The 25,091-nt window shown below is 35.0% G+C and overlaps 3 protein-coding genes across 4 annotated transcripts; all 3 read right to left on the reverse strand.

Annotated features, from left to right (window-relative positions):
• Nucleotides 1-1,467: 1,467 nt before the first annotated feature.
• On the reverse strand, nt 1,468-17,432 carry LOC113759377 (DAR GTPase 2, mitochondrial). The gene is made up of 9 exons (XM_027301942.1): nt 17,419-17,432; nt 16,366-16,552; nt 6,182-6,286; nt 5,231-5,308; nt 4,209-4,359; nt 3,972-4,042; nt 3,341-3,429; nt 2,952-3,156; nt 1,468-1,763 (listed from the first exon to the last, which is right to left on the reverse strand). The coding sequence occupies exons 1-9, from the start codon at nt 17,430-17,432 to the stop codon at nt 1,518-1,520; spliced, it is 1,146 nt and encodes a 381-aa protein (XP_027157743.1). The 3' UTR covers nt 1,468-1,517.
• On the reverse strand, nt 8,710-11,830 carry LOC113762670 (ent-kaurenoic acid oxidase 1-like). The gene is made up of 8 exons (XM_027306219.1): nt 11,528-11,830; nt 10,863-11,340; nt 10,409-10,672; nt 10,102-10,191; nt 9,931-10,009; nt 9,563-9,669; nt 9,209-9,330; nt 8,710-8,924 (listed from the first exon to the last, which is right to left on the reverse strand). The coding sequence occupies exons 1-8, from the start codon at nt 11,761-11,763 to the stop codon at nt 8,807-8,809; spliced, it is 1,494 nt and encodes a 497-aa protein (XP_027162020.1). The 5' UTR covers nt 11,764-11,830; the 3' UTR covers nt 8,710-8,806.
• Nucleotides 17,433-18,060: 628 nt separating the features above from the next.
• On the reverse strand, nt 18,061-22,604 carry LOC113763336 (ent-kaurenoic acid oxidase 1-like). 2 transcript variants are annotated; one of them, XM_027307105.1, is made up of 8 exons: nt 22,369-22,604; nt 20,227-20,704; nt 19,773-20,036; nt 19,500-19,589; nt 19,329-19,407; nt 18,960-19,066; nt 18,657-18,778; nt 18,061-18,370 (listed from the first exon to the last, which is right to left on the reverse strand). In XM_027307105.1, the coding sequence occupies exons 1-8, from the start codon at nt 22,602-22,604 to the stop codon at nt 18,250-18,252; spliced, it is 1,497 nt and encodes a 498-aa protein (XP_027162906.1). In that variant the 3' UTR covers nt 18,061-18,249. The 2 variants fall into 2 exon arrangements, with proteins under 2 accessions (XP_027162906.1, XP_027162907.1); XM_027307106.1 differs by having other exon boundaries at nt 18,657-18,768; nt 18,947-19,066.
• Nucleotides 22,605-25,091: the final 2,487 nt, after the last annotated feature.

Below are 25,091 nucleotides of genomic sequence, written 5' to 3' on the forward strand. Positions count from 1 at the left end.
TAAATTATTTGTAATCTAAAACAAATTATTTTTGCACACTTATTTAAGACCAGATAATAACAACGTTTATTAAAGATCTAAAATGTACATGCAACACGTACATATATGTATATTTATAATTTCAAGGTTTTTACGTTCTAGGCGAACTTAGTATACTTGTATCGATTTTATCTAGAATTTACCAAATTCATCTTATTGCTAAGGTTCCTATTAACACTTAACATTATTAACGATTAAAACTAGCTATCGGAATTCAAAGAAATTAATTGTTAAATCAATGAAATAATTTACCTTCGAAATATGAATTTAATGTAACTAAACTAGGAAATTTAATAGTTTAGCACAATTCTTTTATTTTGCACATAAAATTTATTTCTACGCACTTATTTAAAAACAATTAGATTTAATGCTAAAATCTATTAAAGAATTATAAATGCAAATGAAATATGCACTAATATTTATATATATATTTTCAGGGTTCTCACAAACTATGAGGAACTTAATTGACCTCATTATGAATGGTTATTGATTATTCAGCTTAACACTCTTGATATGTAAGATCCAAGTGAGGAGATCTAAAGAAACATCATGAACAACATATAAAAATCATATTTTGTTTGTGGATGCACCACACATATTAATTAATCCCTACATTTTGGCATGTGAGTGACATTTTATGCTCTAATAGTATTAGTTTGTGATAAATAAGTATTAAGTTAGAAGAAAACTTTTATTTTTTCTCGAAACAAAGAGGTTTTGCAGTTTCCTCCTCAAGGAGTATGTAGTTAACAGTTTAAATTTGTTTTTCTCTTTCGTGAAATTCCTACATTAGAATATCCTAATTTCTCACCACTTTTTGTACCACAAATCATCTGTGCTGATGTGATGTTAAGATTATCTCGTACAAATCATCTGTGCTGATGTTGTAAGGAAATGTTTAAAGCTCTTGATGATCTATTAGAATTGTTAAAACTCCTGTTTTCCGTATTGTACAATTTCGACAGTGTTTTAGGTCAAACGGTTGCAATTGCTATGAACGGAAAGGATGGTAAGAGTTATGCCATCATTCAAGCCTACCGTAAGGGTAGTCTTCTACTGGGTAGGTAGCCTTATCTGAGACCAGACCTCTGAAAAACAAAGAGAGGCCAAGGTCAAAAGCCTTGAGCTGCAGGATGATACAGATGCAAAAACCTCTTCTGTGTTATCATAGGGAACTTGGCTTTGTTCCCTAATACCTTAATATTGACAAATCTTAGGCACCTGACTCACATATAGTTCGTGGAGACTATGTACATAAGGTGCCCATGGTTGACTTCACTTTTCTTTTGAATTCTTTTGAATTCTTTTAAGGGTGCCACTATTTCAATCTGCAATTCACTAAAACATTGATACAGTATGCTTTTTTCTTCTTTTTTTTTGCGTGCATGATTTGAGCACCGCGGAAACATTATACACCTTGGCTTTCAAGAAAAGTGAAAAATAAAAAGTGCAAGAAAAAGATGGCCAGGTTTATATTCTCAGGAAATCCTTGGAATATCATCTAAAACATAATGACCAAGCCTTCCTGTGCGACACAGATCCAATAATTTAATAGCAAATTTAGTATGACCATCCGCTCCAGATTGAGTAATACGAAAGGCATTTCGTAACATTCTGGACTCTACTTCAATGAGCTGTTCCAAATACTTATCATTTTCCAGATCTCCGCTGAAAGTTGAAACAGCTTCAAAAAGAGTTCGCCGAACATCATTTACAATGAAATCCTGCATAAATGGTTATGAATGCCATTATCAATAATGTAGTCACAAGCTAAACAAAAAAGGAATCTGATGGCCCTAACTTTCATTATTGTTCTTATCACAAGTCTTTAAACTTCAGTTGTTTGATTGAGTGCATATAGCAGAAAGACTCACAAAGGACGGATAAGCTCCTCAAGAAGTGTAGTCCCTATCCACAATAAGCATAAAATTTTCTGTTTCCCTTACCCGTAGATTTTAATATTCAGCATTCCTTTTGAACTATGAATACTGTCAGTTATATTTAAAGCTTTTAGTTGTTCACTACGTATTTGAACTACATACCATTCTGGCCACCAGAATCAGGAGGAGACAGAAGAAAAATCCTAAAATGGTCCTTCTCCTTTGAACCGAACGTATATGTGCTTTAGGGTTATCACATGAAAAGGCAACAGAACAGAATTTAACAACTATAGATTAGTTGAATCATGCAAGCTTTCGTTATGAACCTATTATAATAAATTCGATCAACTGTTTCAAAGCTCCTGTATCAACAGAAATGAAGGAAGAAAATAGGCAAGTCCAGAATAATCTCTCACGGTTAATCCCACTGGAGAGTTTGACTGAATTAATTTTGTTTCCATGCCCCAGGTAGAGTAGGCATTTAATGTAAACCACACCTCTTAGTACCACCAAATTCTTACCAATATCACACAGCTGAAGTTTGTTAGTCAAAACATGGAAACCATCACACAGGAAGGAAAATTTTACATAAATGCAACACCAGACCTAGAAGTTTCCTAATACATAGTTAGACGTGATTACGTAGGAATTTAGGCTAATAAAACTAACTTATGCAAGTAACTCTAGGCAGTCTCCTGATGATTTGTCCTGTTTTTTCTTTTCTGTTTTCTTTTCCTACTGTTTTAATAGCTCTTGCATCTTGTGGTACTAATGTCTACCTCTGTAAGTTCTTTAATGGTAAAGCTAACTCTTAAGCAACCTTCATTAAAAACTATTCCCTTTTTTTTTTGTGTGAGGCACATTTATATGAGAAGATTTATTATCTTATCAAACTTGCAACAGAATACAATTCATGAATTTGTCTCGATTGAAACAAGCACACATTCTCAAAGACCTGCTTCTGTTTGAAAGAATACTTCGAAAGGCCAAAGCCAATCCCAAGGAACAGTGAAGCACCCATTTACAAAATACCTGTGTGTGATCAGTTGCATATTGCCTCTTGTCCATGTGAGAGCTCTCAGAAAGCTCCTCTTCCTGATAAATTGATGATCTAACATTCTCCATGGCAGAAAACTTCGACCATTTCTTATATTCTTGGCTCAAATTAAGAACGGCAAGAAAGTAATGAGCTAAATCATTTTTCCCAACAATGCAGTCCCTGATAGCTCCTATGCATTGGAAACACATGTCAGTACAATTTACTGGAAACTTTAATTTTGTTCTCAATGGCCTTGACTGAATAGTTAAGGTACATACCTGCAACAGCTAAAGAGAGTTTTTCACATGTAAACCAAGGCCAAAAGAAAGTTCTCAGAACAAGAATGAATAAAAACTGTACAGTTAGCATTTCTACCTATTAAGCTAGTTTAGAGCACAGTTCGTCACCAAAAATCTCTGGAGGCAAGATACCAGGAGTGTCCAAGACATAGATATTCGGATGACTGGCAATCTGAATGCAAAAAACCTCATGAATAATAACAAAAAGCCAAAAGCAAAAAGCATGAAGACTGAAAACAGAAAGGGGACAAAATGGAAACAGAGATTTTTTGGAGGTGTACAATCATTAGCATGCAAGGGGACTCTTAAGATACAGATGATGGCTTGCAGTGAAATTTCAGCAAATGCTTCAAAAATGAGAAGTGATAAATTAAGCAAACTGATGATAGAAAAACATAACAACCAGACAAACTTAAGTTTTGGGGGGTCTGATTATTGATTAATTTGCTCAGATAGATGATAGTTGGCTTAAGGGAGAATAGCTAAATCAAGATCTCCAAAAAAGGTTATTATGCCCCACAAATCTTGAGCTTACTCAGCTTACTGGTAACGCAATGAAGTTTTTGCATGAAATAACAGCAGCAATTACGAAATTTGAAATTTCTGATTTCAGCTTGTGCATGCAAGTACGATGACTAACAATGTATAAAAATGTGCAACTTTGCTAGATTCCCAAGTTGAAATAGAGCACATATTAAAGAGAAAGTTTTGCACCTTTAAGCTGCTTATATTTTTTGTCTCCCCTGGTTGTGGACTCACGGTGGCATGCTTTAACTTCCCTTTCTCTTAAATCAACAACATATCATCAGGTTAGAAGCAACAAAAAAAAAATGAATATCATCTACAGAAAAAAGAAAAGGAAAGAAAGAAAATGAAATATTTATTGAAGCTATGGTTACCATACCAAAAAGATTAATAGCATTATGAAAAGTACAGTATGGATCAACTGACCTAGAGCGCTTATCCTTCCAACTTGGTGCAGTGCATTGGCGAGGGCAGACTTGCCTACATTAGGCATTCCAACAAACATTAGAGTTATCGTTTGACCGGAGTGACCTGTCTTCAGAAGTTCTCTAGCTCTAGCTTGCAGAAAGTTGAGGAACTGTAAGATGTTAAAATTGGTGATGAATCCAATATATATAAAGAAGATAGAAGATTATCGACAGAAAATATTACCACCTAAGCACAAAGGTAACAACAAATTGTCAGTCACAAATCTTGAAATGAATGATATTGTCTTTATTGGAAATGAGCAAGAGCTTTGTCAGACATGAGACCACATGGAATAACAAAGAAAACTTAAAATAAGTGGAACAACTGAATATCCTAGAGCTTTGAAAGCGAAACTTCTGAAAAACAGATGAACCCAAGTGGCCCACCAGTATGAAAATCAGAAGGTGTGTATATTATGTTAAAAGATGATTTGTCGCTCACTGGATTGATCAAAAAGAAAAAAGAAATAGCATTTACGTGGCAATTATCTACTATTTTCTCTCAGGATTTGTATACTTTGTTTTCAGCATAGATATCCTCGTCAACGGAGGATGCCACAGGATTATCTTTGTACTAGGTGAGGATAGTTTACCCTGTCTATGATCAATATTATGCTATAAAAGAACAATTTAACTTGAGAAGACAAAGACTGTATCATGCTTACTAAGTTTTGCTAATTAGAAGATGTATACCACTTCACCCCTTAAGAGATTGATATAACACTAATCTTCATAGATATATCTTTTATTACTTCCAATTAATATAGCATCAAGGAGATCAATTTTTAGTGTTGTGATATCATATTTCTGGCTGTAACCAGTTTACCCTTAATAATTCGTCAGACAAGTAAACAGGACCCACATTGGCAATAATTAAATCATTTCTATTAGATAAAATTAATTGAGATGGAATGCATTTATTTCAGTAATAAGTCAGCTAGTATAAGAATTATACTGTGTGAGAACAGCTTCTAGAATTACCTCTCTGATGTTTTCCTTATTATGCGCATTGACTCCGAAAGCAGGAGACTTTTCTTGGTTGAAATACTTGGTCCACTCCTGAATGATAGTATGTCAGATGTTTATATACATATAACTGCAAATATGATGAATCAGATGAACAGGATCAAGTAGATAAATACTCAAAGGCGAATTTTCTTCCAATGAAGGAAATGCTGCTAAAAGTGATGTATTCATGGTTAGAGTTACAAGTATGCTACAAGAGTGAAAATCTCATGCCCCAATCCCCTTCCTTGTCTAATATATTGAAGTTTGCTATAAGATAAAGATGTCGACCTACAATACCCTTCTGCATGATATATATTGAAGATGTAGTACTTTGAAGCATTAGTTCTTCAGATGCCACTGCCAACTCACTGTAACCGAGGAAGAAGTTTTAACTGATCTCAAAAGTATCCTTCCCATTGTCCCAAATTACAATCTCCAATTACTTCCATCCATGGTAAATATCTCTCATCACCAAGCAATTGAAGCAATCAACAGGTCTTGGGAGGAACTGTCTTGTACACTCTTCAATATCTAGTAATTGAGAACTTTTGCCCAACAAAATATTTGATTAATCATGCCAAATTCACCAAAATTTGTGGAGCCAAATCACACTGATGTTCAATGAACATTTCAGTTAGATTAAGTAAAAACAAGCATTCAACATAGACATCAAACTTTCCAGCTTCCATCTTAATCTCCCAGAATAACTTTAGATTTTCCATTATTCCTGTTATACATTCTTCTATGATAATATATCCTAATAATATTTATGTTATGCACATGATTAACTTTAAGAAAACATACAACAAATCTTTTGATAGCCAAAAGGGTGATTTAAATCCAGCATTCTGCAACAAAGAGTTCGACATTCATATCGAATCTGCATGATGACCCACAAGTTCTACTATGAGGATAGATACTCACCTTCATAGCTGATTGTTTTGCAAGGTCTATCTTGTTCAAGACAATGATGCGCCTCGAAGAAGACAACAAATCACCGAGTTGGCTGCATTCTGATGACAAAGGAATCTACGAATCATACCCAGAAAAATTTTCAGAACCAAATAGGAAATAAAACGCAATTGAAGAAAAAAACCAAACTAAGCAGAAGCATACGGACGTATCTTAATACATAAATCAACATCAGTATTTCAATATTTACTGCGTCCCCAGAACTTAAAATTCAGAAACTCACAACGTGAATACAAGGGCAAAGGAACAAGAAAGAGAGCAGTCACTCAGATATTTTAGCAAACAGTTTGTTTGCAATTAAAAGGAACCAGAAGCCAGATTTTTCCCCGTGCCTTACCCTTGCATCGCGAACTTCGAGGACGAAATCAACCAAAAGGGATACGTTCAGCAATAGCGCTGGAAGCAGCAGCCATGTGGGGTGTGTACCACCAGCTTGAGCATTTGGTTCTGGCCACTTCTTTAACCGCACTACCTAACTTTTGAACTATACTTCTAGTAGCCGTTGAACCCATGAGGCCTTTGATGCTAACAAGCAAAATTAGTTTGTCATCGTGGAGTCATCTTCAACAATGGTACGCAGGCTTCTCTGGGATCCTCTTCCTTCAGTTCTTTTTTTGTTTTTGTTTTTTTTGTTTTATTATGCACCCACCAACTGAATCCTGATTCTCATTTTGGCCCCTGAACTCTAAACTGTGGCATTTTAATATCTAAACTTCACCGGTTCCTACTTTTTTTTTTCACAGTCGGTAGTAGTTTATTCTATACTATTTCTACTTCTACTCCTACTCCTACTCTAACCTATTCTAAGGGAGGGATTCAACTAGGCCTATGAGATCCAATTGGGCATGTGGGGGGTCGACACAGATTGAATCACCATCGAATCAGACGGGTAAACTACACACCCGTCTGGATTTGGAGAGTCACGTATTGTGGCAATAACCTTGCCTCCCAACCCACCAAACCTTAATGGCTTGATGGTGGCATTTTTAAAAAAATTGAGACATTTTTTAATTTTTTAATTTTGAGATTTTTCAGATTATTGTTTAATCTAATTTTCTTTCTACGTCCTTATGATATGCAATCATACAGTTCAAGTGACTAGTATTCTATTAGTTTTGGAGATTCTGTTAATGATTGTACTTAAGTGGGATAATTTTTATAGTTTAGGAACTAAAAAGTTCCAATTTATAATTTCAAAACTGAAATAAAAATTGAAACATAGTTGAATGGTACAAAATAAAATTCACACTTTGATGGCAAATTTATGATTTGACGCTAAACCCTATAAAAATAGTAAAAGTTTTCATCTTAAAGCACCAAGAAATTTCTCACTTTTACATTTTCATCCTCCAATTTTAATATCAATTTTACATTTTCTCAAAAGGTATGCATAAAGAAATGCTTGTGCATTTAAATTTACTAAAAGGACAAATTCCACTTTGCACCCACAAACTTGTATCACTTTTTCACCTTGCACCCTAAATTTCAATTTTGGATATTTTGCACCATAAACTCTTAGTTTTGGATACTTTGCACCCAAAACTCTTAGTTTTTTATACTTTACGCTCTAAACACTCAAGTTTGTCCTATTTAAGTCTGATCAATGACAACTTTAACAAAATTAACAGCATAGAGGACCTAATAAACTAATGATAATGTGCCAAAAGTAGTCAAAAGCTACCATGGGTATCATAACAAAAATAAAATAATATATTGTCATTAATTTGTAATGTCTTTTATCTCTTTAATTTTGTTAACAATAATAGTAATTGAGACTTTATAAATAAAAAATAATGTAGTAAAAATGGTCAAAAAGTTAAGGGATTGCGAGTAGAACAAAATGGCATATTATCATTAATTTTCACTACTCTTTATTTAATTAATTTTGCCAGTATAGCCATTGATTGGACTGAAATTGGACAAAACTGAGAGTTTAAGATACAAAGTGTCCAAAATTAAGAATTTAGTATGCAAAGTGTCCAAAATTGAAATTTAGAGCGCAAAAAAAAAGTAATACAAGTTCGAGAGCGCAAAGTAAAATTTGTCCTTACTAAAAGTTTGCTAAACATATCAGTGTTTAAAAGATTTATCCCTTCACAATTTTAGAAGAGTTAATTAGTCCTAACGACTGAAATCAAATGCATCACGAGAGCATTCGCGGCTATTTCCACCTTTTCTTTTCTTTTTTTGGTTTTGCTATGTGAATGTTGGTAAATAGTGTATACCATGGTCTTCTTCTTGTCGAAATATTTATACGTCAACCTCATATTGTTTTCATCTTCTATAGATTACTTCTGGACAAACATGGCGTACTAGGCTTACATTATGAAACTTGATGTCATGCTTTTGATTGCTTTTGTGCTAATACTTATGTACGACAATTGTGCTGAAAGGTTAAGTAACACAGAGATGTGTACAAGGGATCACGAAAGCAACTAGTAGATTGGCTAAAATTTTATTAAGATTGTATTTTTCTGAATATAGAACTAGTAGATTGGGTACAAAGGCCACATAATCTATCTAGATACGTCTTACGAACTTAAGCATGCCAAAGATTTCACTGAAATAGAGGAGAGTTCAGTCCTTTTTCCGCACACTTGAAGGTGAGACCCTTCTGACTCGTCCCAAACAATTATCTATAGGCCTCTGATGAGGTAAATAGATTAATGGGCACGAAGGATTCTGCCTTTCTAGCCTGCAAGACAAAGGGACAACACAATCAATAAAAATGTGCCTTATGTATTTTGTTTTCTGAAAACACCAAGGGATTGAATTAGCAATTTCAATCTTTTCCCCATGAAAATGAACGTAATTTCTAATACAGGTTTGATTTATGAATGGTACTAGCAACTACTTAAGAAGCCAGTGTTTATGCACATGCCTTGTCAATCATACATCTTTTCTGAATGTTATGCTACAGTTTGAAAGGAAATTTTAAGCTAAGAAGTGCAAGTAAGGGATGGAAGCCAGGTTGCTCACTCATAGTCAAGGAGAAAATAGTGAAGGAAAATAGAAATTTCGAGCTTTGCAAGATCATTTCCGGGACAAGTTCTGGCTCCTGCCCCGAAAGGAAGAAAACTTCCTGCTTTAGCTGTAAGACCCTGGAAAATGAATATAGCATCTGTTAATTTTCTTGATTATCTTCTCTCAGTTTCTAGATAAAATCATTATTGCGTCACAAGAAAAAGCAGTAATCCGTACTTGAGGAAATAAAAAGTTAAAAGATAATAATTCTTGCTTGATAGAGATAGCCAGGAAGCGAAGAGAAGAAATTATACATTAAAAATAGATACAAGGAGCAGAGCAGAGGACTATAGAACAGTTATAACTTACATCCCATCTGTCAGGATCAAATTTCTTTGGCTCGGGATACAATTCAGGATCAAAATGAACGTTCCTAAACCAGACTAATGCTTTCCACCCTTTTGGAATTGTAAAACCTGAAGGAAACGAGAATCCTGCAGTTAGCACATTTTTATAAACATAACAAATAGGTTGCTTCTTGCAGGTTTTTATTTGCAAGATTATCCAATAAGCATAATAGCTAGTTTTCCATCTGCACCATTTGAGCAAAATCATTTTCTGTGAAGAGAAGAAAACACAGAAAAACGTCTTTCAAGAAATTACTTCATGTATATGCTTTTGCATTGGTTTCTGGGATGTCATCCTGATATATGAAAATCAAGGATTACTGAACTTACCAGAGATATTGATGTCTTTCTGTGCTTCTCTGAATACCACAAATGAGAAGGTAACTACACGCAGTGTTTCATCAATGACCTTCAAGATTTTGGAGCAAGAAAATTTCATCAGCAAACTCAGGTGCATGCTTGAAGATTGCAAATTTATGAGATGTTAAGAAATTCAGCTACCTTTGAAAGATAGTCCATTTGTCGAATTTCTTTCAGAGTCAAACCTACTTGGCCCGGTGGCCTGTTCTTAACAATTGCCTCTTGCTCAGCCTGCAAGTAAGTCCAGTACTTTAGGCAAAGGGTGGTCCTCAAATCCTTAAGAACTCTAATTAGCCAGAATCTTGAACCCTTAGGCCATTTTTGCACTCCCAAACATCATCACATTTAGTAGACTAAACTCAGTCTTAGCTAGTGGCATCCATGAGTAGAAGGTAGATCACATTGATCAAGAAATACAGAGCAAAGGTGATGAGTATGATTTTCTTACCTTTGCTTTCTGAAGGACTTCAGGGTTCTTCTGCAGAAATAGAGTAGCCCACATTGAAACATGGCCAGATGATTCATGGCCTGCATTTAGATACATTACTAGAACATCAATAATTTCCTCATCATCCAATTTTCTACCTTTATCATCTACAGCATCCATCAGCGCGTCCATCATATCCCTTTTCTCAGCAGTTGAATTTTCCTTTCTCCTTGCCCTTCGCTCAGTCACAACAGATTGAAATATAGCCACAAGCCTTTTCCGTGCCTGAACATTTCAGATCACTTATTTGAGTCACAGTTTATAATCCCAAAAGTATAATCCTGGCAATCAAGGTACTACATTTATTCCTCAACTTAAAATCAAATGCCATAGCACCGTTAAATGAGTATTGTACCATTTCATTTCCACTGGAATAAGTTGTGAAATGAATATAAGAATGATGAACAAAGCTCACCTTGAGAGCATTATAGTAAGCAAATCCAGGAACGTTAATAGACATTGCTCTAACACCATGGTTGAGTACAGTATACTCCCTTTCTAAGGCTTCCATTACTTGCTCACTCTCTGAACCCAGGAAAATATGTGTAATTATCCTGAATGTAAGTTTTCGAAGTTGAGTTAAAAACTCAATTTGTCCCATTCCTGCCCATTTCTCCAATGCCTCTATAACATTGTCTTCAATGTACTTCAAGTAAATGGACAATGCCTCATGTCCATTCACTGGTGCTGCTGTTAATTTGCGCAATCTTTTGTGCTCTTGGGCGGATATGCCAATGAAAGATTTTCTCCCCATAAGTGTCAGGGTTGAACTAGGCCATCCAGGCATGAATGCTTCATCATCTGTTAAAACTCTCTTGCAAGCTTCTGGTGTTGTAACAATGATGCTTGGGCTACCAAACATCACAGTCTTGTAAAGTCCCACAGGACCAAATCTGGATCATTCATTGGGTTAATTTTGCATGGCCACCAGAAAAAATAAAGAGCAAAGGGGAAAAAAGAAAAGCTAACAAAGGAACAAATTTGATAAAAACATGAAATCAAAAGAAAATTATGCTACGTTTGCTTAGTGTAAGCAAATGTTGCAGACACAGAGACACAAACACACACAACTGAGAGAACCTGTTGACAAAACTGGAGATGAAAGAATCAGGATTGCTGGACTTGAAAGCTCTGAGGAAAGCCCACATGCTGCCAATAAAAGGCCATCCCAGATCACCGGGTGGCAGAGAGAATCTCCTATCACCCAACTTAGCTTCAAAGTGCCACCGATTTAAGCTCTTCAGCAGGGACTTCAATCCCATAAGACCACCAAAAACAGCCATCATCAGCATGCAGATGAAGCCCCAGTACTCCATTATGAGATCAGCTGGAGTAAGATTTGTGAATTGGCAATGAGGTTTTTTTTCCGAAAGGGTCCACCAGCAATCTGAAAAGGATACTAAACTTGGGTTTTCAGGGGAAGAAGTGAAAGGAAAAAAGTACAGAACTCACACACACATCCCTCTCATCAGTCTCTCTCTCAAGTCTTATGTAAAAGGATGTGGATGCAGAGAAGTAAAAGACAGAAATCACAAAAGATGATGGGGGTGAAACATAGGAAAGTAATATGGGTCAAGAGAAGGCTTGGATTTCTATATATATAAGGGAAAGGGCATAGCAGAGACAGCTTTGCGGCCTATTTCTATTTGTCTTGCGTCTTGTGCATATCCTTTTAAGCCACTTATGGTTTCAAAATCTGTGCACTGATGAACAATTATAAGTATCCTTTTAAGCCACTTATGATTTCAAAATCTGTGCACTGATGAACAATTATAAGTATCCTTTCAAGCCACCTGTGATTTGGGAAGATGTCCTGCTTTGTTCTAAAAGGCTGTATTGATGAGTAATTATAAATATCCTTTGCATTTATGAGTAATATAAATATCCTTTAAATTACCTGTGATTTCAAAACTTTTGCATTGACGCGTAATTATAAATATTCTTTTAAACCACCCATGATTTGGGAACTCATTCAAAAAGGGTGCTTTGACAAGTAAGTATAAGTATCCATTTAAACCGTCTGTGATTTCGGAGCTTACCCTGCTTCATTCTAAAAGGGTGCATTGATGAGTAATTATAAAGATTCTTTGCATAAGTCATTATAAGTATCCTTTTAATTCACCTGTGCATTGATAAGTAATTATTACTATTCTTTCAAGTTACCTGTGATTTGAGAACATGTCCTACTTCGTTTTAAAAGGGTGCATTGATGAGCAATTAAAAGTATTCATTGCATTAATTAGTAATTTCAAGTATCCTTTTAAGTCACCTGTGATTTCAGAGTGGAAGGGTAAATAATGAGTAATTACAAATATCCTTTGCATTGATGAGTAGTTATAAATATCCTTTTAAGCAACCTGTGATTTTGGAACTGGTGCATTGATGAGTAATAAACCACTTGTCATTCAAGCCACCTGTGATTTGGGAACTTGTCCTACTTTGTCTAATAAGGGTACATTGATGAATAACTATGAGAATCGAATCCTTTTAAACCACCTGTGATTTCAGAACCTATCCTGCTTTGTTCTAAGAGGGTGCATTGGTGAGTAATTATAAGTGTCCTTTGCATTGACAAGTAATTATAAGTGTTCTTTTAAACCACCATTGTGATTTTGAAACCTGTACATTGATGAGTAATTATAATTATCCATTTAATCTAACTGTGATTTGGGAACTTGCCCTGTTTCATTCCAAAAGGATACATTAATGAGTAATTATAAGTATCCTTTATTGATGAGTAATTATAATTGATAAGCATCCTTTTAAGTCACCAGTGATTTCAAAACCTGCACTCTGATGAGTAATTATAAGAATCCTTTGCATGGATGAGTAATTATAAGTATCTTTTTAAACCACTTGTGATTTCAAAGTCTATCTTGAATTGGGTCAAACTTTGAAAAAAAAAATATGTGTATATATGTCACATTCATTTGTCGGACAAAGGTGCGCAGGACAAAGATGTAGTCATGATTACTGTTTTAATGAGCCAAAGTTTTCTAGATGAGATACTGGATTAATTGTTCAACATAAATAGCTATACACATGTCTATGTGTATATCTATGTGTATATTAAAATATGATACGTGCACATTCAGTGTGGAAATGAACCAAAAAAATAGCATTTAATTTTTTTATTGCTATTCATAATTGGTAATTTTTTTAATCATTGATTTCTTATCCTCTCAATCCATACATCCTTTCAATCTAGTCAATCTATACCACCAACTTATTGCACCATTCATTGTTCTTGCTTCAATCCAATGATTTTACGCAATCTGACTCTTAATTGTTAGTTGTTCAAAACTGACTTAAATACCCTCAATACAGATTTTCTAATAATTTAATCACCCAAAATTTGTTAACTTTAAATCTATTCCTGTACACTTGTAGAAATTGCATATTGAATATAATATCTTGACATTATATGCCCATAATAAGAAACGCGAAAGCCTAATCAAGTATTTTTGTAAATTATGAGACTTCTCTAAATATTAGTCTTAAAATTACTATCGTATTATGCTTTTTCATATATTAATCAAACTTGCCAAAGACTACTTTTTAAATACTTTACCAATTTATTACCTAAATTTTTCTAAAGACAAGATGACATGAATATACATTAACTGAGGATCTGCGAATTCACTTGCCAAGCCTAGATCCGAGCTAAGTCACATTCTTTGCATATAACTTGGATTAGAATGCCTTAATTTAATGTTCTCGTGGACCTTGAATGCTTGAACAAAAAAACAGCTCTCTTCTGTAGCTTTTTCATTTTTCAGTCTCATGTCTTCAGGTGAAAATCTATTGTTTTCATGTTATAGTTCACACATCAAAAGGTGAAAACCCATGGCGATTATCATTCATGGATGCATAAATTAAATCCTCTGATATAGCTGTGATAGCTTACAAATCAAATGAATCAAAGCAATAAAAATTGTATAAGCCGGTTGCTTGAAAAAGTTTGATTGATTTTAATTTTTTTTTTTGTTTGATTGATTTTACTTTACAAAAAAGTCATGTACTATATCCCTCTGACAAATTATGTAATTTTGACTTGAATGTCATCATAACACCTTAATTCAAGCATTGTACTTGGCAAAGAAAGATATGTATACAGTATACATATATCCTTACCGCCAAGTTGGTGTAATTTTGCCTGCAATGTTCTTAGAACACCTTAATGCATAAAGTGAAATCATATAAAGCAGGTGGGTTGTCCTTAGAAAATCTATGTGTACTTGTTTTCCTCTTTTTAAGCGCTCACTTTGGGCTTAGTATTTTAAAACTCCTATGAAATAACATTTCTTAGTTTTTGAACAGATCTTCTCTCATCCTACTTATTTACACTTCCATGAGAGTCCCATTCACACCTTGTCACTAGAAACTTTCAAATTAATGCCATAAGGTATTGTATGACTAAACCTTTTGTATCTACAGAGCATATATTAGCTCACATCTAATGTTCCCTTTATGAGTAACTTGGTTTACAATGCCTCACTAATAAATCTTGTGTTGGTTAAAGTACCTACTCCATGCCTGAATGATAGTATGTCAGATGTTTATATGCATATAACTGCAAATATGATGAATCAGACGAACAGCATCAACTAGATAAGTAACCAAAGGCCAAAATTTTCTTCCCATGAAGGAAATCCTACTAAGAGTGATGTATTCGTATTTAGAATCACAAGTATGCTACATGAGTGGAAATGTGATCCCCCAAATCCCATCCTTGCCTAATATATTGAAGGTTGCTATAAGATAAAAATGTCAACTGACAATACCCTTTCTCGTAATATATATTGAAGATGTTGTACTTTGAAGTACTAGTTCTTCAGATGCCACTGCCAACTCATTGTAGCCAACCAAGAAAAAAGTATTAACCAGTCTCAAAAAGTTTCTTCCTGTTGTCCCGAATTACAATCTCCAATTACTTATATAGTCAGTATTATGATCCATGGTAAACATCTCTCATCACCAAGCAATTGAAGCAATCATCAGACCCTAGGATGAACTGTCTTGTAAACACTTCACCATCTAGTGATTGAGAACTTCTGCCTAACAAAAATTTGATTAGTCATGCCAACTAATCAACTTTCTTACATAAGATATTTCACCAAATATTGTGGAACCATATCATACTGAACTTCAATGAATGCTTCAGTTAGATTAAGTAAAATTAAGCAGCATTCACCATAGACATCAAACTTTCCAGGTTCTATCTAATCTCCTAGAACAACTTCAAATTGTCCACAAATCCATGTTGGTCATTCTTCTATGATAATATATCCTAATAACTGTTATGTTATGCATATGATTAACTTTTATTAAACATACAATGAATCTTTTGATAGCCAAAAGGGTGATGTAAATCTAGCATTCTGCAACAGAGAGTTCAACATTCATAGCTTGCATGATTACCACCAAATTTTACCATTAGGATAGATACTCGCCTTCATATCTGATTGTTTTGCAAGGTCTGTCTTGTTCAAGGCTATGACACGCCTCGGAGAAGACAATAAATCACCGAGTTGGCTGCATTCTGATGACAAAGAAATCTAGTAATCGTACAAACCAAAAAAAAAAAATCAGAACCAAAAAGAAGAAAAAAGCAATGAAAAATAAACAAACTAAGCAGAAACATACTTTAAAAATAAATAAATAAAATGAGCATAAGCATACAGACGTTCCTTGATGCATAAATCAACATCAGTATTCTACTATTTACTACGTCAATCAACCAAAAGATGACAACCCAAGCGTTAAAATTCAGAAACTCATAACGTAAGTACAAGGGCAGCGGACAAACAAACCAAAAGAGAAGGAAAAACAAAAGCGACCAGTCATTCAGATATTTCAGCAAACAGTTTGTTTGCAATTAAAAGGACCCAGAAGCCAGAATTTTCCCCCTGCCTTACCCTTGAGTCGCGAACTTCGAGGACGAAATCAACCAAAGGGATACGTTCAGCAATAGCCCGGGAAGCAGCAGCCATGTGGGATGTGTACCACCAGCTTGAGCCTTTGGTTCTGGCCACTTCTTTAACTGCACTACCTAACTTTTGAAATATACTTCTAGTAGCCGTTGAAATCACGAGGCCTTTGATGCTAACAAGCAAAATTAGTTTGACATCGTGGGGTTTATTTCAACAAGAATCCTGATTCTCATTTTGGTCCCTAAATTCTAAAATGTGACGTTTTAGTCTCTAAATTTTACCGGACCCCTAATTTGGTCCCTAAACTTTTGTTATTTTCTGATTTTTGAGATTTTTTTTTAAGTTTGTTCTTTAATCTTTCCTTCGACGCCCTTGTAACATGCAATCATGCTGGTCAAGTGAAAAGTATTCTATTAGTTTTGGAGATTCTGTTAATGGTTGTACTTAAGGGACTAAAGAGTCTTAATATATAATTTCAAGACCGAAAATAAAAATTGAAACATAGTTGAAGGTTACAAAATGGAATTAACTCTTTTTTTAAGGCAAATTTATGATTGACACTAAACCCTCTAAAGCCAGTAAAGGTTTTCATCTTAGACCACCAAGAAATTTCTCACTTTTACATTTTCATCCCCCAATTTTAATATCAATTTTACATTTTCCAAAGCATGAGATGAAGAAATGATTGCAAAAACATATTTAAGTTTTACCAAAAGTTTGCTAAACATGCCAATGTTTAAAAGATTTATCCCTTCACAACTTTAGGATAGTTATTTAGTCCTAGTGACTAAAATCAAATGCATTACAATAACATTTGCACCTCTTTTCACCATGCTTTTTTTATTATTTTTTGGTGTGTGTGTGTTGGTAGATAGCATATACCATGGTCTTCTTGTTTCTAAAATATTTATATATGTCAACCTGGTATTATTTTCATCTTCTAGTCGTCCATTATGGAACTTGATGACATGCTTATGTTTGCTTTTGTGCTGAAATATATGAGAAGCGCCATTTCTTTAGCAATTTCTGAATCTGTACAGTCTATTACTCATGGCCTATCAATGGGCCGGGTCCGGGCCGAAATTCATTATTCCGGACCCCGGTCCCGGCATAACATATCAGACCCGGATCCGACCCGTTTACCCGACTGGTCTTCTACTCTATGTTTTGGATCCAAATTCGACGGGTCTCGGATTCGGGTCGGATCTACCTGAAAAATTTATCAAAACTTATAATTTCTAATAAAAATGAGAAAAAAAATATATTTGTAAACTAATTTCTAACTAATACAAAAAAAAACAAATAAGAAAAGAAATCAAATTGACTTTAATGAAATACATCACCCTAATCAAATTATATTGATAAATATATATATTTTAAATTATTAATCCATTTATATCCGGATCCGGGTCTAATACGGGCCGGAATACTATATTCCGTATCCGACCCGTTTTTGTTTGACAAAACGGATCCGGATCCGAGTAACGGAATTAAATCCCTACCCGTACCCGCAATAATTTCACGGATCCGGTCCGGGTCTAGGTCCAAACTGTTGACAGGCCTAACGCCTGTACGACAATTGTGCTGAAAGATTAAGCAACACAAAGATTTGTATAAGGGATCAAGAAAGCAACTATTCGTGTGATATCCTTTTCTTTAGCCAAAAAAAATTGAGCCCGAGATCATAGAACATGAGTGCTATCTGCATGGTCCTCTGGCTAAAACTAACAAAGAATTGTTAGGAAAATGGCTAAAATTTTAATGAGCTTTTTTTTTCCTGAATATAGAACTAGTACAATGGATACAAAGGCCACATAAACTATCTAGTTAAGTCTTACTAACTTAAACATTACTGAAATAGAGGAGAGTTCAGTCCTCCTTTTTCCGTACACTTGAAGGTGAGACCCTTCTGATTCTTCCCAAGCAATTATCTTTAGGCCTCTGATGAGGTAAATACATTATTGGGCATGAAGGATTCTGCCTTTCTAGCCTGCAAGACAAAAAGCAAACAATCAATAAAATCTGGCTTGTGGATTTTGTTTTCTGAAAACACCAAGGAATTTGAATTAGCAACTTTCAATCTTTTCTCCATGAAAATGAACCTAATTTCTAATACGGGTTTGATTTGTGAATGATACCAGCAAGTGGTTAAGAAACCAGTGTTCATGCACAAGCCTTGTCAATCATACATAGTTTCTGAACGTTATATTACAGTTTGAAAGGAATTTTAAGCTAAGAAGTGCAAGTTAAGAAGGTATGGAAGCCAGGTTGCTCACTCATAATCAAGGAGAAAATAGTGAAGAAAAATAGCAATTTCAAGCTTTGCAAGATCATTTCCCGGACAAGTTCTGGTTCCTGCCCCAAAAGGAAGAAAACTTCCTGCTTTAGCTGTAAGACCCTGGAAAACGAATATAGCATCTGTTAATTTTCTTGATTTTCTTCTATCAGTCTCTAGATTAACTCATAATTGCCGTCACAAGAAAAAGCAGTGATCCGTACTTGAGGAAATAAAAAGATAAAACTCAACAAAAATAGATACAAGGAGCAGCGCAGAGGAACTCAGAACAGTTAAAACTTACATCCCATCTGTCAGGATCAAATCTCTTTGGATCAGGATACAATTCAGGATCAAAATGAACGTTCCTAAACCAGACTAATGCTTTCCACCCTTTTGGGATCGTATAACCTGAAAGAAACGAGAATCCTGCAGTTAGCGCATTTTCATAAACATAACAAATAGACTGCTTCTTGCATGTTTTTATTTGCAAGATTATCCAAAAAGCATTATAGTTGGTTTTTCATTTACACTATTTGAGCGCAGTCATTTTCCTGTGAAGAGAAGAAAACACGGAAAAACTTCTGCTAAGAAATTACTTCATGTATATGCTTTTGCATTGGTTTCTGGGATGTCATCCGGATATTTGAAAATCAAGGATCACTGAACTTACCCGTGATATTAATGTCTTTCTTTGCTTCTCTGAATACCACAAATGAGAAGGTAACCACACGTAGTGTTTCATCGATGACCTTCAAGATTTGGGAGCAAGAAAATTTCATCAGCAAACTCAGGTGCATGCTTGAAGATTGCAAATTTATGAGATGTTAAGAAATTCAGCTACCTTTGAAAGATAGTCCATTTGTCGAATTTCTTTCAGAGTCAAACCTACTTGGCCCGGTGGCCTGTTCTTAACAATTGCCTCTTGCTCAGCCTGCAAGTAAGTCCAGTACTTTAGGCAAAGGGTGGTCCTCAAATCCTTAAGAACTCTAATTAGCCAGAATCTTGAACTCTTAGGCCATTTTTGCACTCCCAAACATCATCACATTTAGTAGACTAAACTCAGTCTTAGCTAGTGGCATCCATGAGTAGAAGGTGATGAGTATGATTTTCTTACCTTTGCTTTCTGAAGGACTTCAGGGTTCATCTGCAGAAATAGAGTAGCCCACATTGAAACATGGCCAGATGATTCATGGCCTGCATTTAGATACATTACTAGCACATCAATAATTTCCTCATCATCTAATTTTCTACCTTTATCATCTACAGCATCCATCAGCGCGTCCATCATATCCCTTTTCTCAGCAGTTGGATTTTCCTGTCTCCTTGCCCTTCGCTCAGTCACAACTGATTGAAATATGGCCACAAGCCTTTTCCGTGCCTGAACATTTCAGATCACTTATTTGAGTTGCAATTCATAATCCCAAAAATATAATCATGGCAATCAAGGTACTATATTTATTCCTCAACTTGAAATCAAATGCCATAGCACCATTAAATGAGTATTGTACCATTTCATTTCCACCGGAATAAGTTGTGAAATGAATATAAGAATGATGAACAAAGCTCACCTTGAGAGCATTATAGTAAGCAAATCCAGGAACGTTGATAGACATTGCTCTAACACCATGGTTGAGCACAGTATACTCCCTTTCTAAGGCTTCCATTACTTGCTCACTCTCTGAACTCAGGAAAATGTGCATAATTATCCTGAATGTAAGTTTTCGAAGTTGAGTTAAAAACTCAATCTGTCCCATTCCTGCCCATTTCTCCAATGCCTCTATAACATTGTCTTCAATGTACTTCAAGTAAATGGACAATGCCTCGTGTCCATTCACTGGTGCTGCTGTTAATTTGCGCAATCTTTTGTGCTCTTCAGGGGATATGCCAATGAAAGATTTTCTCCCTATAAGTTTCATTGTTGAGCTAGGCCATCCAGGCATGAATGCTTCATCATCTGTTAAAACTCTCCTGCAAGCTTCTGGTGTTGTAACAATGATGCTTGGGTTACCAAACATCACAGTCTTGTAAAGTCCCACAGGACCAAACCTGCATCATTCATTGGGTTGATTTTGCATGCCCACCAGAAGAAATAAAGAACAAGGGGGAAAAATGAAAAGCTAACAAAGGGACAACATGCCATACATCTTGATGTGACACCACATAAAATACGTTACTACAAATATACCTTCTCCTTGGCATAATTACTACAAATATTCCTCTGGACTAAAGTTATAAAGGTTCGCATCAAAGTAATCTAGAAAGCATAAAAAAAATACTCAAAAATTTTGAATCACAAATGATGGACAGTAACGCAATGGACCAATAATGATTTTCTTTTAGTCCTTCTGGGGTCTGGCCTAATCTTAGGAGGTGTGACATCAAGGACGGAACTAGGTAGGGCCCTCCCCCCCACCCCTTCCCCCTCCTCCCCAAATTTTTATAAATTATGTTTTCCTCCTCTAGAAATTTAAGAATCTTTAAATAGGTTCTTTATAAATTTAAATCTTTGTCCCCACAAAAATTTGAAAATATTATATGATATATTATACATAATTTTAGACATGTTAAAGCTAACTAAATTTTCTGGTTCAGTCGATTTGTGATGTTCAATAGTACCTAAGAAGAACTAAAATGCATCACAAAACATTAACTTGTCCTTAATTAGTATCTACATTTTGACAGCATAATCATATTAGAGCAGGGGGTTTAATGCAACTGGGAAAGTAGCCAAGCTATCATAGCCAAGCCAACCGAGAAGAAGAAGAAAAGAAGGAGACAAGCGGAAGAATGGATGCCCCTAAAGTGGAGCAGTTAAATTCTATGATAGCTGATGACATGCCTGCTGACGGACGAAAGCAAAAATTTGCTATTATTGAAGATGAAAATGACAGAACTTCTTTTGTATATGACAATGTGATTAATAATAACAATAATAATCTAGATAGATAGATAGCATCCAAGAAAAAATACATATTTCTTTAGAATTTTCTGGCAGTTAGACAGTTAAAACCTGCACTGCACAGTCTAGGGAATCTAAAGCAGTAAAACATTTTAACCGCACAGCTATCCAATCAAACAAGTTTATATATAGCAGTCAGTTGCAGGTAGCAGTTTATATGTCCTTATTTACTGCTTGTGGTTACGGTGCAAAAAGACAGAAGGATGGCGTTAAATAAAGTGACAAGAATGGCCTGCCGCTCTTTCAGAGTCAGAGTTGAAGTGTCTTGTTATGCATGCAATTCTCCTCTTCTTAGAATGAAATGTTTGGACTTAAATGCAATCACTGCTAATTAGTGTACAAGAAGGAAAAGACAAGCTATTGGCTAAGAAGGGGGTCAAGACATGAAAATTCAAGCCTCATGATCAATTAGACATGGTTGTTTGGAAAGGATCACAATTGCCAAGAAATTTTTTTTACCCGGGAATCGTGACTAATGATAACATGATTGGCTATAATCACGAGGCTTTTTTCAACTCGATCCAGGATGAAAAACATGGACTTCTGTAATCAGAATTGACCAAAATCAAGAACATGTTCGAGTTATTGAGGCTTATTGTTTCTTGGTTTAGAACAAGGGTTGGACTCTCTACTCCGACTTCGTCCCTTCTTTGATAAAAAAACATGAAATCAAAAGAAAATTATGGTACATTTGCTTAGTGTAAGCAAATGTTGCAGACACACAGACACAAACACACACAGCTGAGAGAACCTGTTGACAAAACTGGAGATGAAAGAATCAGGATTGCTGGACTTGAAAGCTCTGAGGAAAGCCCACATGTTGCCAATAAAAGGCCATCCCAGATCACCAGGAGGCAGAGAGAATCTCCTATCACCCAACTTAGCTTCAAAGCGCCACCAATTTACGCTCTTCAGCAGGCACTTCAATGCCATAAAACCACCAAAAACAGCCATTATCAGCATGCAGATGAAGCCCCAGTATTCCATTATGAAATCAGCTGGAGTAAGATTTGTGAGTTGGCAATGAGTTTCTTTTTCTGAAAGGGTCCACCTGCAATCCGAAAGGCTACGAAACTTGGGTCTTCAAGGGGGAAGAAGTGATAAGAAAAAAGAAGTACAGAACTCAGAGACACATCCCTCTCATCAGTCTCTTTCCCACGTCTTATGTTATGTAAACGGATGTGGATGTGGAGAAGGAAATGAAAGAAATTACAACAGATAGTGGGGGTGAATCATAGGAAAGCAATATGGGTCAAGAGAAGGCTTGGATTTGTACATGTATATATAAACAAGGGAAAGGGCATAGCAGAGATTGCCTTGCCGGCCTATTTCTATCTGCCTTGTCGTCTTGTGCGTAGCTGCATCTCTTTGGATGATAGGCAATGGGCCCAATATTAAATTTATTGCACTATGCCATCCATGCAAGCATTTCACAGCAGGAATTTATATACGTTGCAGTGCGTGTGTGGCCAATATAATGAATGTTTTTCAGTTGACAAAAGGTATGTTATAAGGAAGGATCATTTGCTACGAAAGACCTTGGTGTGTTGGAGCGATGCTCCCAAGCTGTGGCGGAGTTTGGATCCAAGGTTAGGGGCTATGATTAAAGTAAATTTTTTTATTGAAGAACTTTAATGCACAGTGTGACAGCTATATGAATTTTGTTAAAATTGCATAGTATTTTATGACAATAACAACAACTACATGATAGTTTCTTTTTGTACAATAGACAACAGAATCTTTTACGTTTATTTTTATGTACCAAAAGCATTGAAATTCTATTTTTATCCTAAATTTTTTGCTAGTACTTGACTTCATTCCAAACAGGCCATCATTTATAAATTAAGTGATATTTGTAGATTTCAAGAACTTGGAGGAGAAAAGTAACGGAACATTGGAAATATCAGAAACTTTTACGGGTGCAATTATAGGACAAAATTGAGAATTAAAAAAAAAAGGGAAAATGACCTATTTCATCCCTTGCATTTCACAAAAATATTCTTTTCGTCCCTCACTTTTAAAACGAAACAATTTGGTCCCTGACATTTAAAAATTAAACCTATTACATCCCTGAACCTAATTGTCAATTTGAATCAAACCATCCAATAACCCAATAATAAATTTCGGAGATAGAATTGATAGATCATATTCACATGACATTTATTGAACCAAAAAAAATAAAAAGTATAACATAAAAGGTCATTCTTTGTCTTGGAATAATAGGATTTCTTTTTTGGGTAAATCTTTTCATGTACCGTTAGTATATACGCTTGTGAGTCTACATGTATATTATAAATACAAAATTTGGTGTTTAAATTTAAATTGAAATGATATGGCAGGTACATTAACCCATCAGTGTATACAATGACAATGTAGGAAAGATTAATTCTTCATTTTTATGTTATAATTTTTTATTTTTTTATTTTTAATTCATTAAATTTCACGTGAATATCAAGTTGAGTTAGTCAAGTGATCTACCAATTATACCCCCAAAATTTGTAATTAGGTTGATAGATGGTTTGATTCATATTGAAAATTGGGTTTAGGGATGTAATAATTTCAGTTTTTAAATGTCAAGGATGAAATTGCTTCGTTTTAAAAGTGAGGGACGAAAAGAATAATTTTGTGAAATGTGAGGGATGAAACCGGTCATTTTCCCAAAAAAAAATTCAAATCAATCTTGAAAAATCTTCAAAGTCGAGAAGGGCCATACCTCCGGTCCGGTTCAATGAATAACCCAAAAAATCAATTGAACCGATGAAACTCAATCAAGAATTGATTGAACCGGTAAAAATTGAGAGATTCAAATGATTTTTATTAAATTTTTACTTTCTAAAATAAATATTTTAGTTTTATTCAAAGTTTTTAATACTAAAATAAATTTAAAAATTATTAAAACTTTGAACTAGGGTCGAATTGGTACCGTGAACCGGAAGGTTTTTCGGTTCATTCTCCGGTCCAAGTTTAACAACATTGCTTCCAAAGACATATTTAACTTGTAGTGATAATAGGAGCCCGAAACCACCCGAAATTGTTTTTTAACAGCCTCTACTTTTATAGAAAAAAATACAGCTAATTACTTCTTCTAAAAGGGCGCATTGATGAGTAAAAATAAGTATCCTTTTAAACCACTTCATTCGAAATGGCTGCATTGATCAATAGTTATAAGTATCCTTTGTATTGATGTGCAATTTTATAAGTATCTTTATAAACCACCTGTGATTTCGAAACTTGTCCTGCTTTGTTCTAAAAGGGTGCACTGATAAGTAATTACTATAGATATTCTTTGCATTGATGGGAAGTTATAAATATCCTTTTAAGCCACTTATGATTTTAGAGCCTATATATGCATTGATGGATAGTTATAAGCATCCTCTTAAGCCGCCTGTGATTTGGGAAACTATCCTGCTTTGTTCTATAAGGCGTATTGACGAGTAATTATTAATATCCTTTGCATTGATGAGTAGTTATAAA

This window comes from Coffea eugenioides, chromosome 2, assembly GCF_003713205.1.
Source record: "Coffea eugenioides isolate CCC68of chromosome 2, Ceug_1.0, whole genome shotgun sequence".
In the NCBI taxonomy this organism is placed as follows: domain Eukaryota; kingdom Viridiplantae; phylum Streptophyta; class Magnoliopsida; order Gentianales; family Rubiaceae; genus Coffea; species Coffea eugenioides.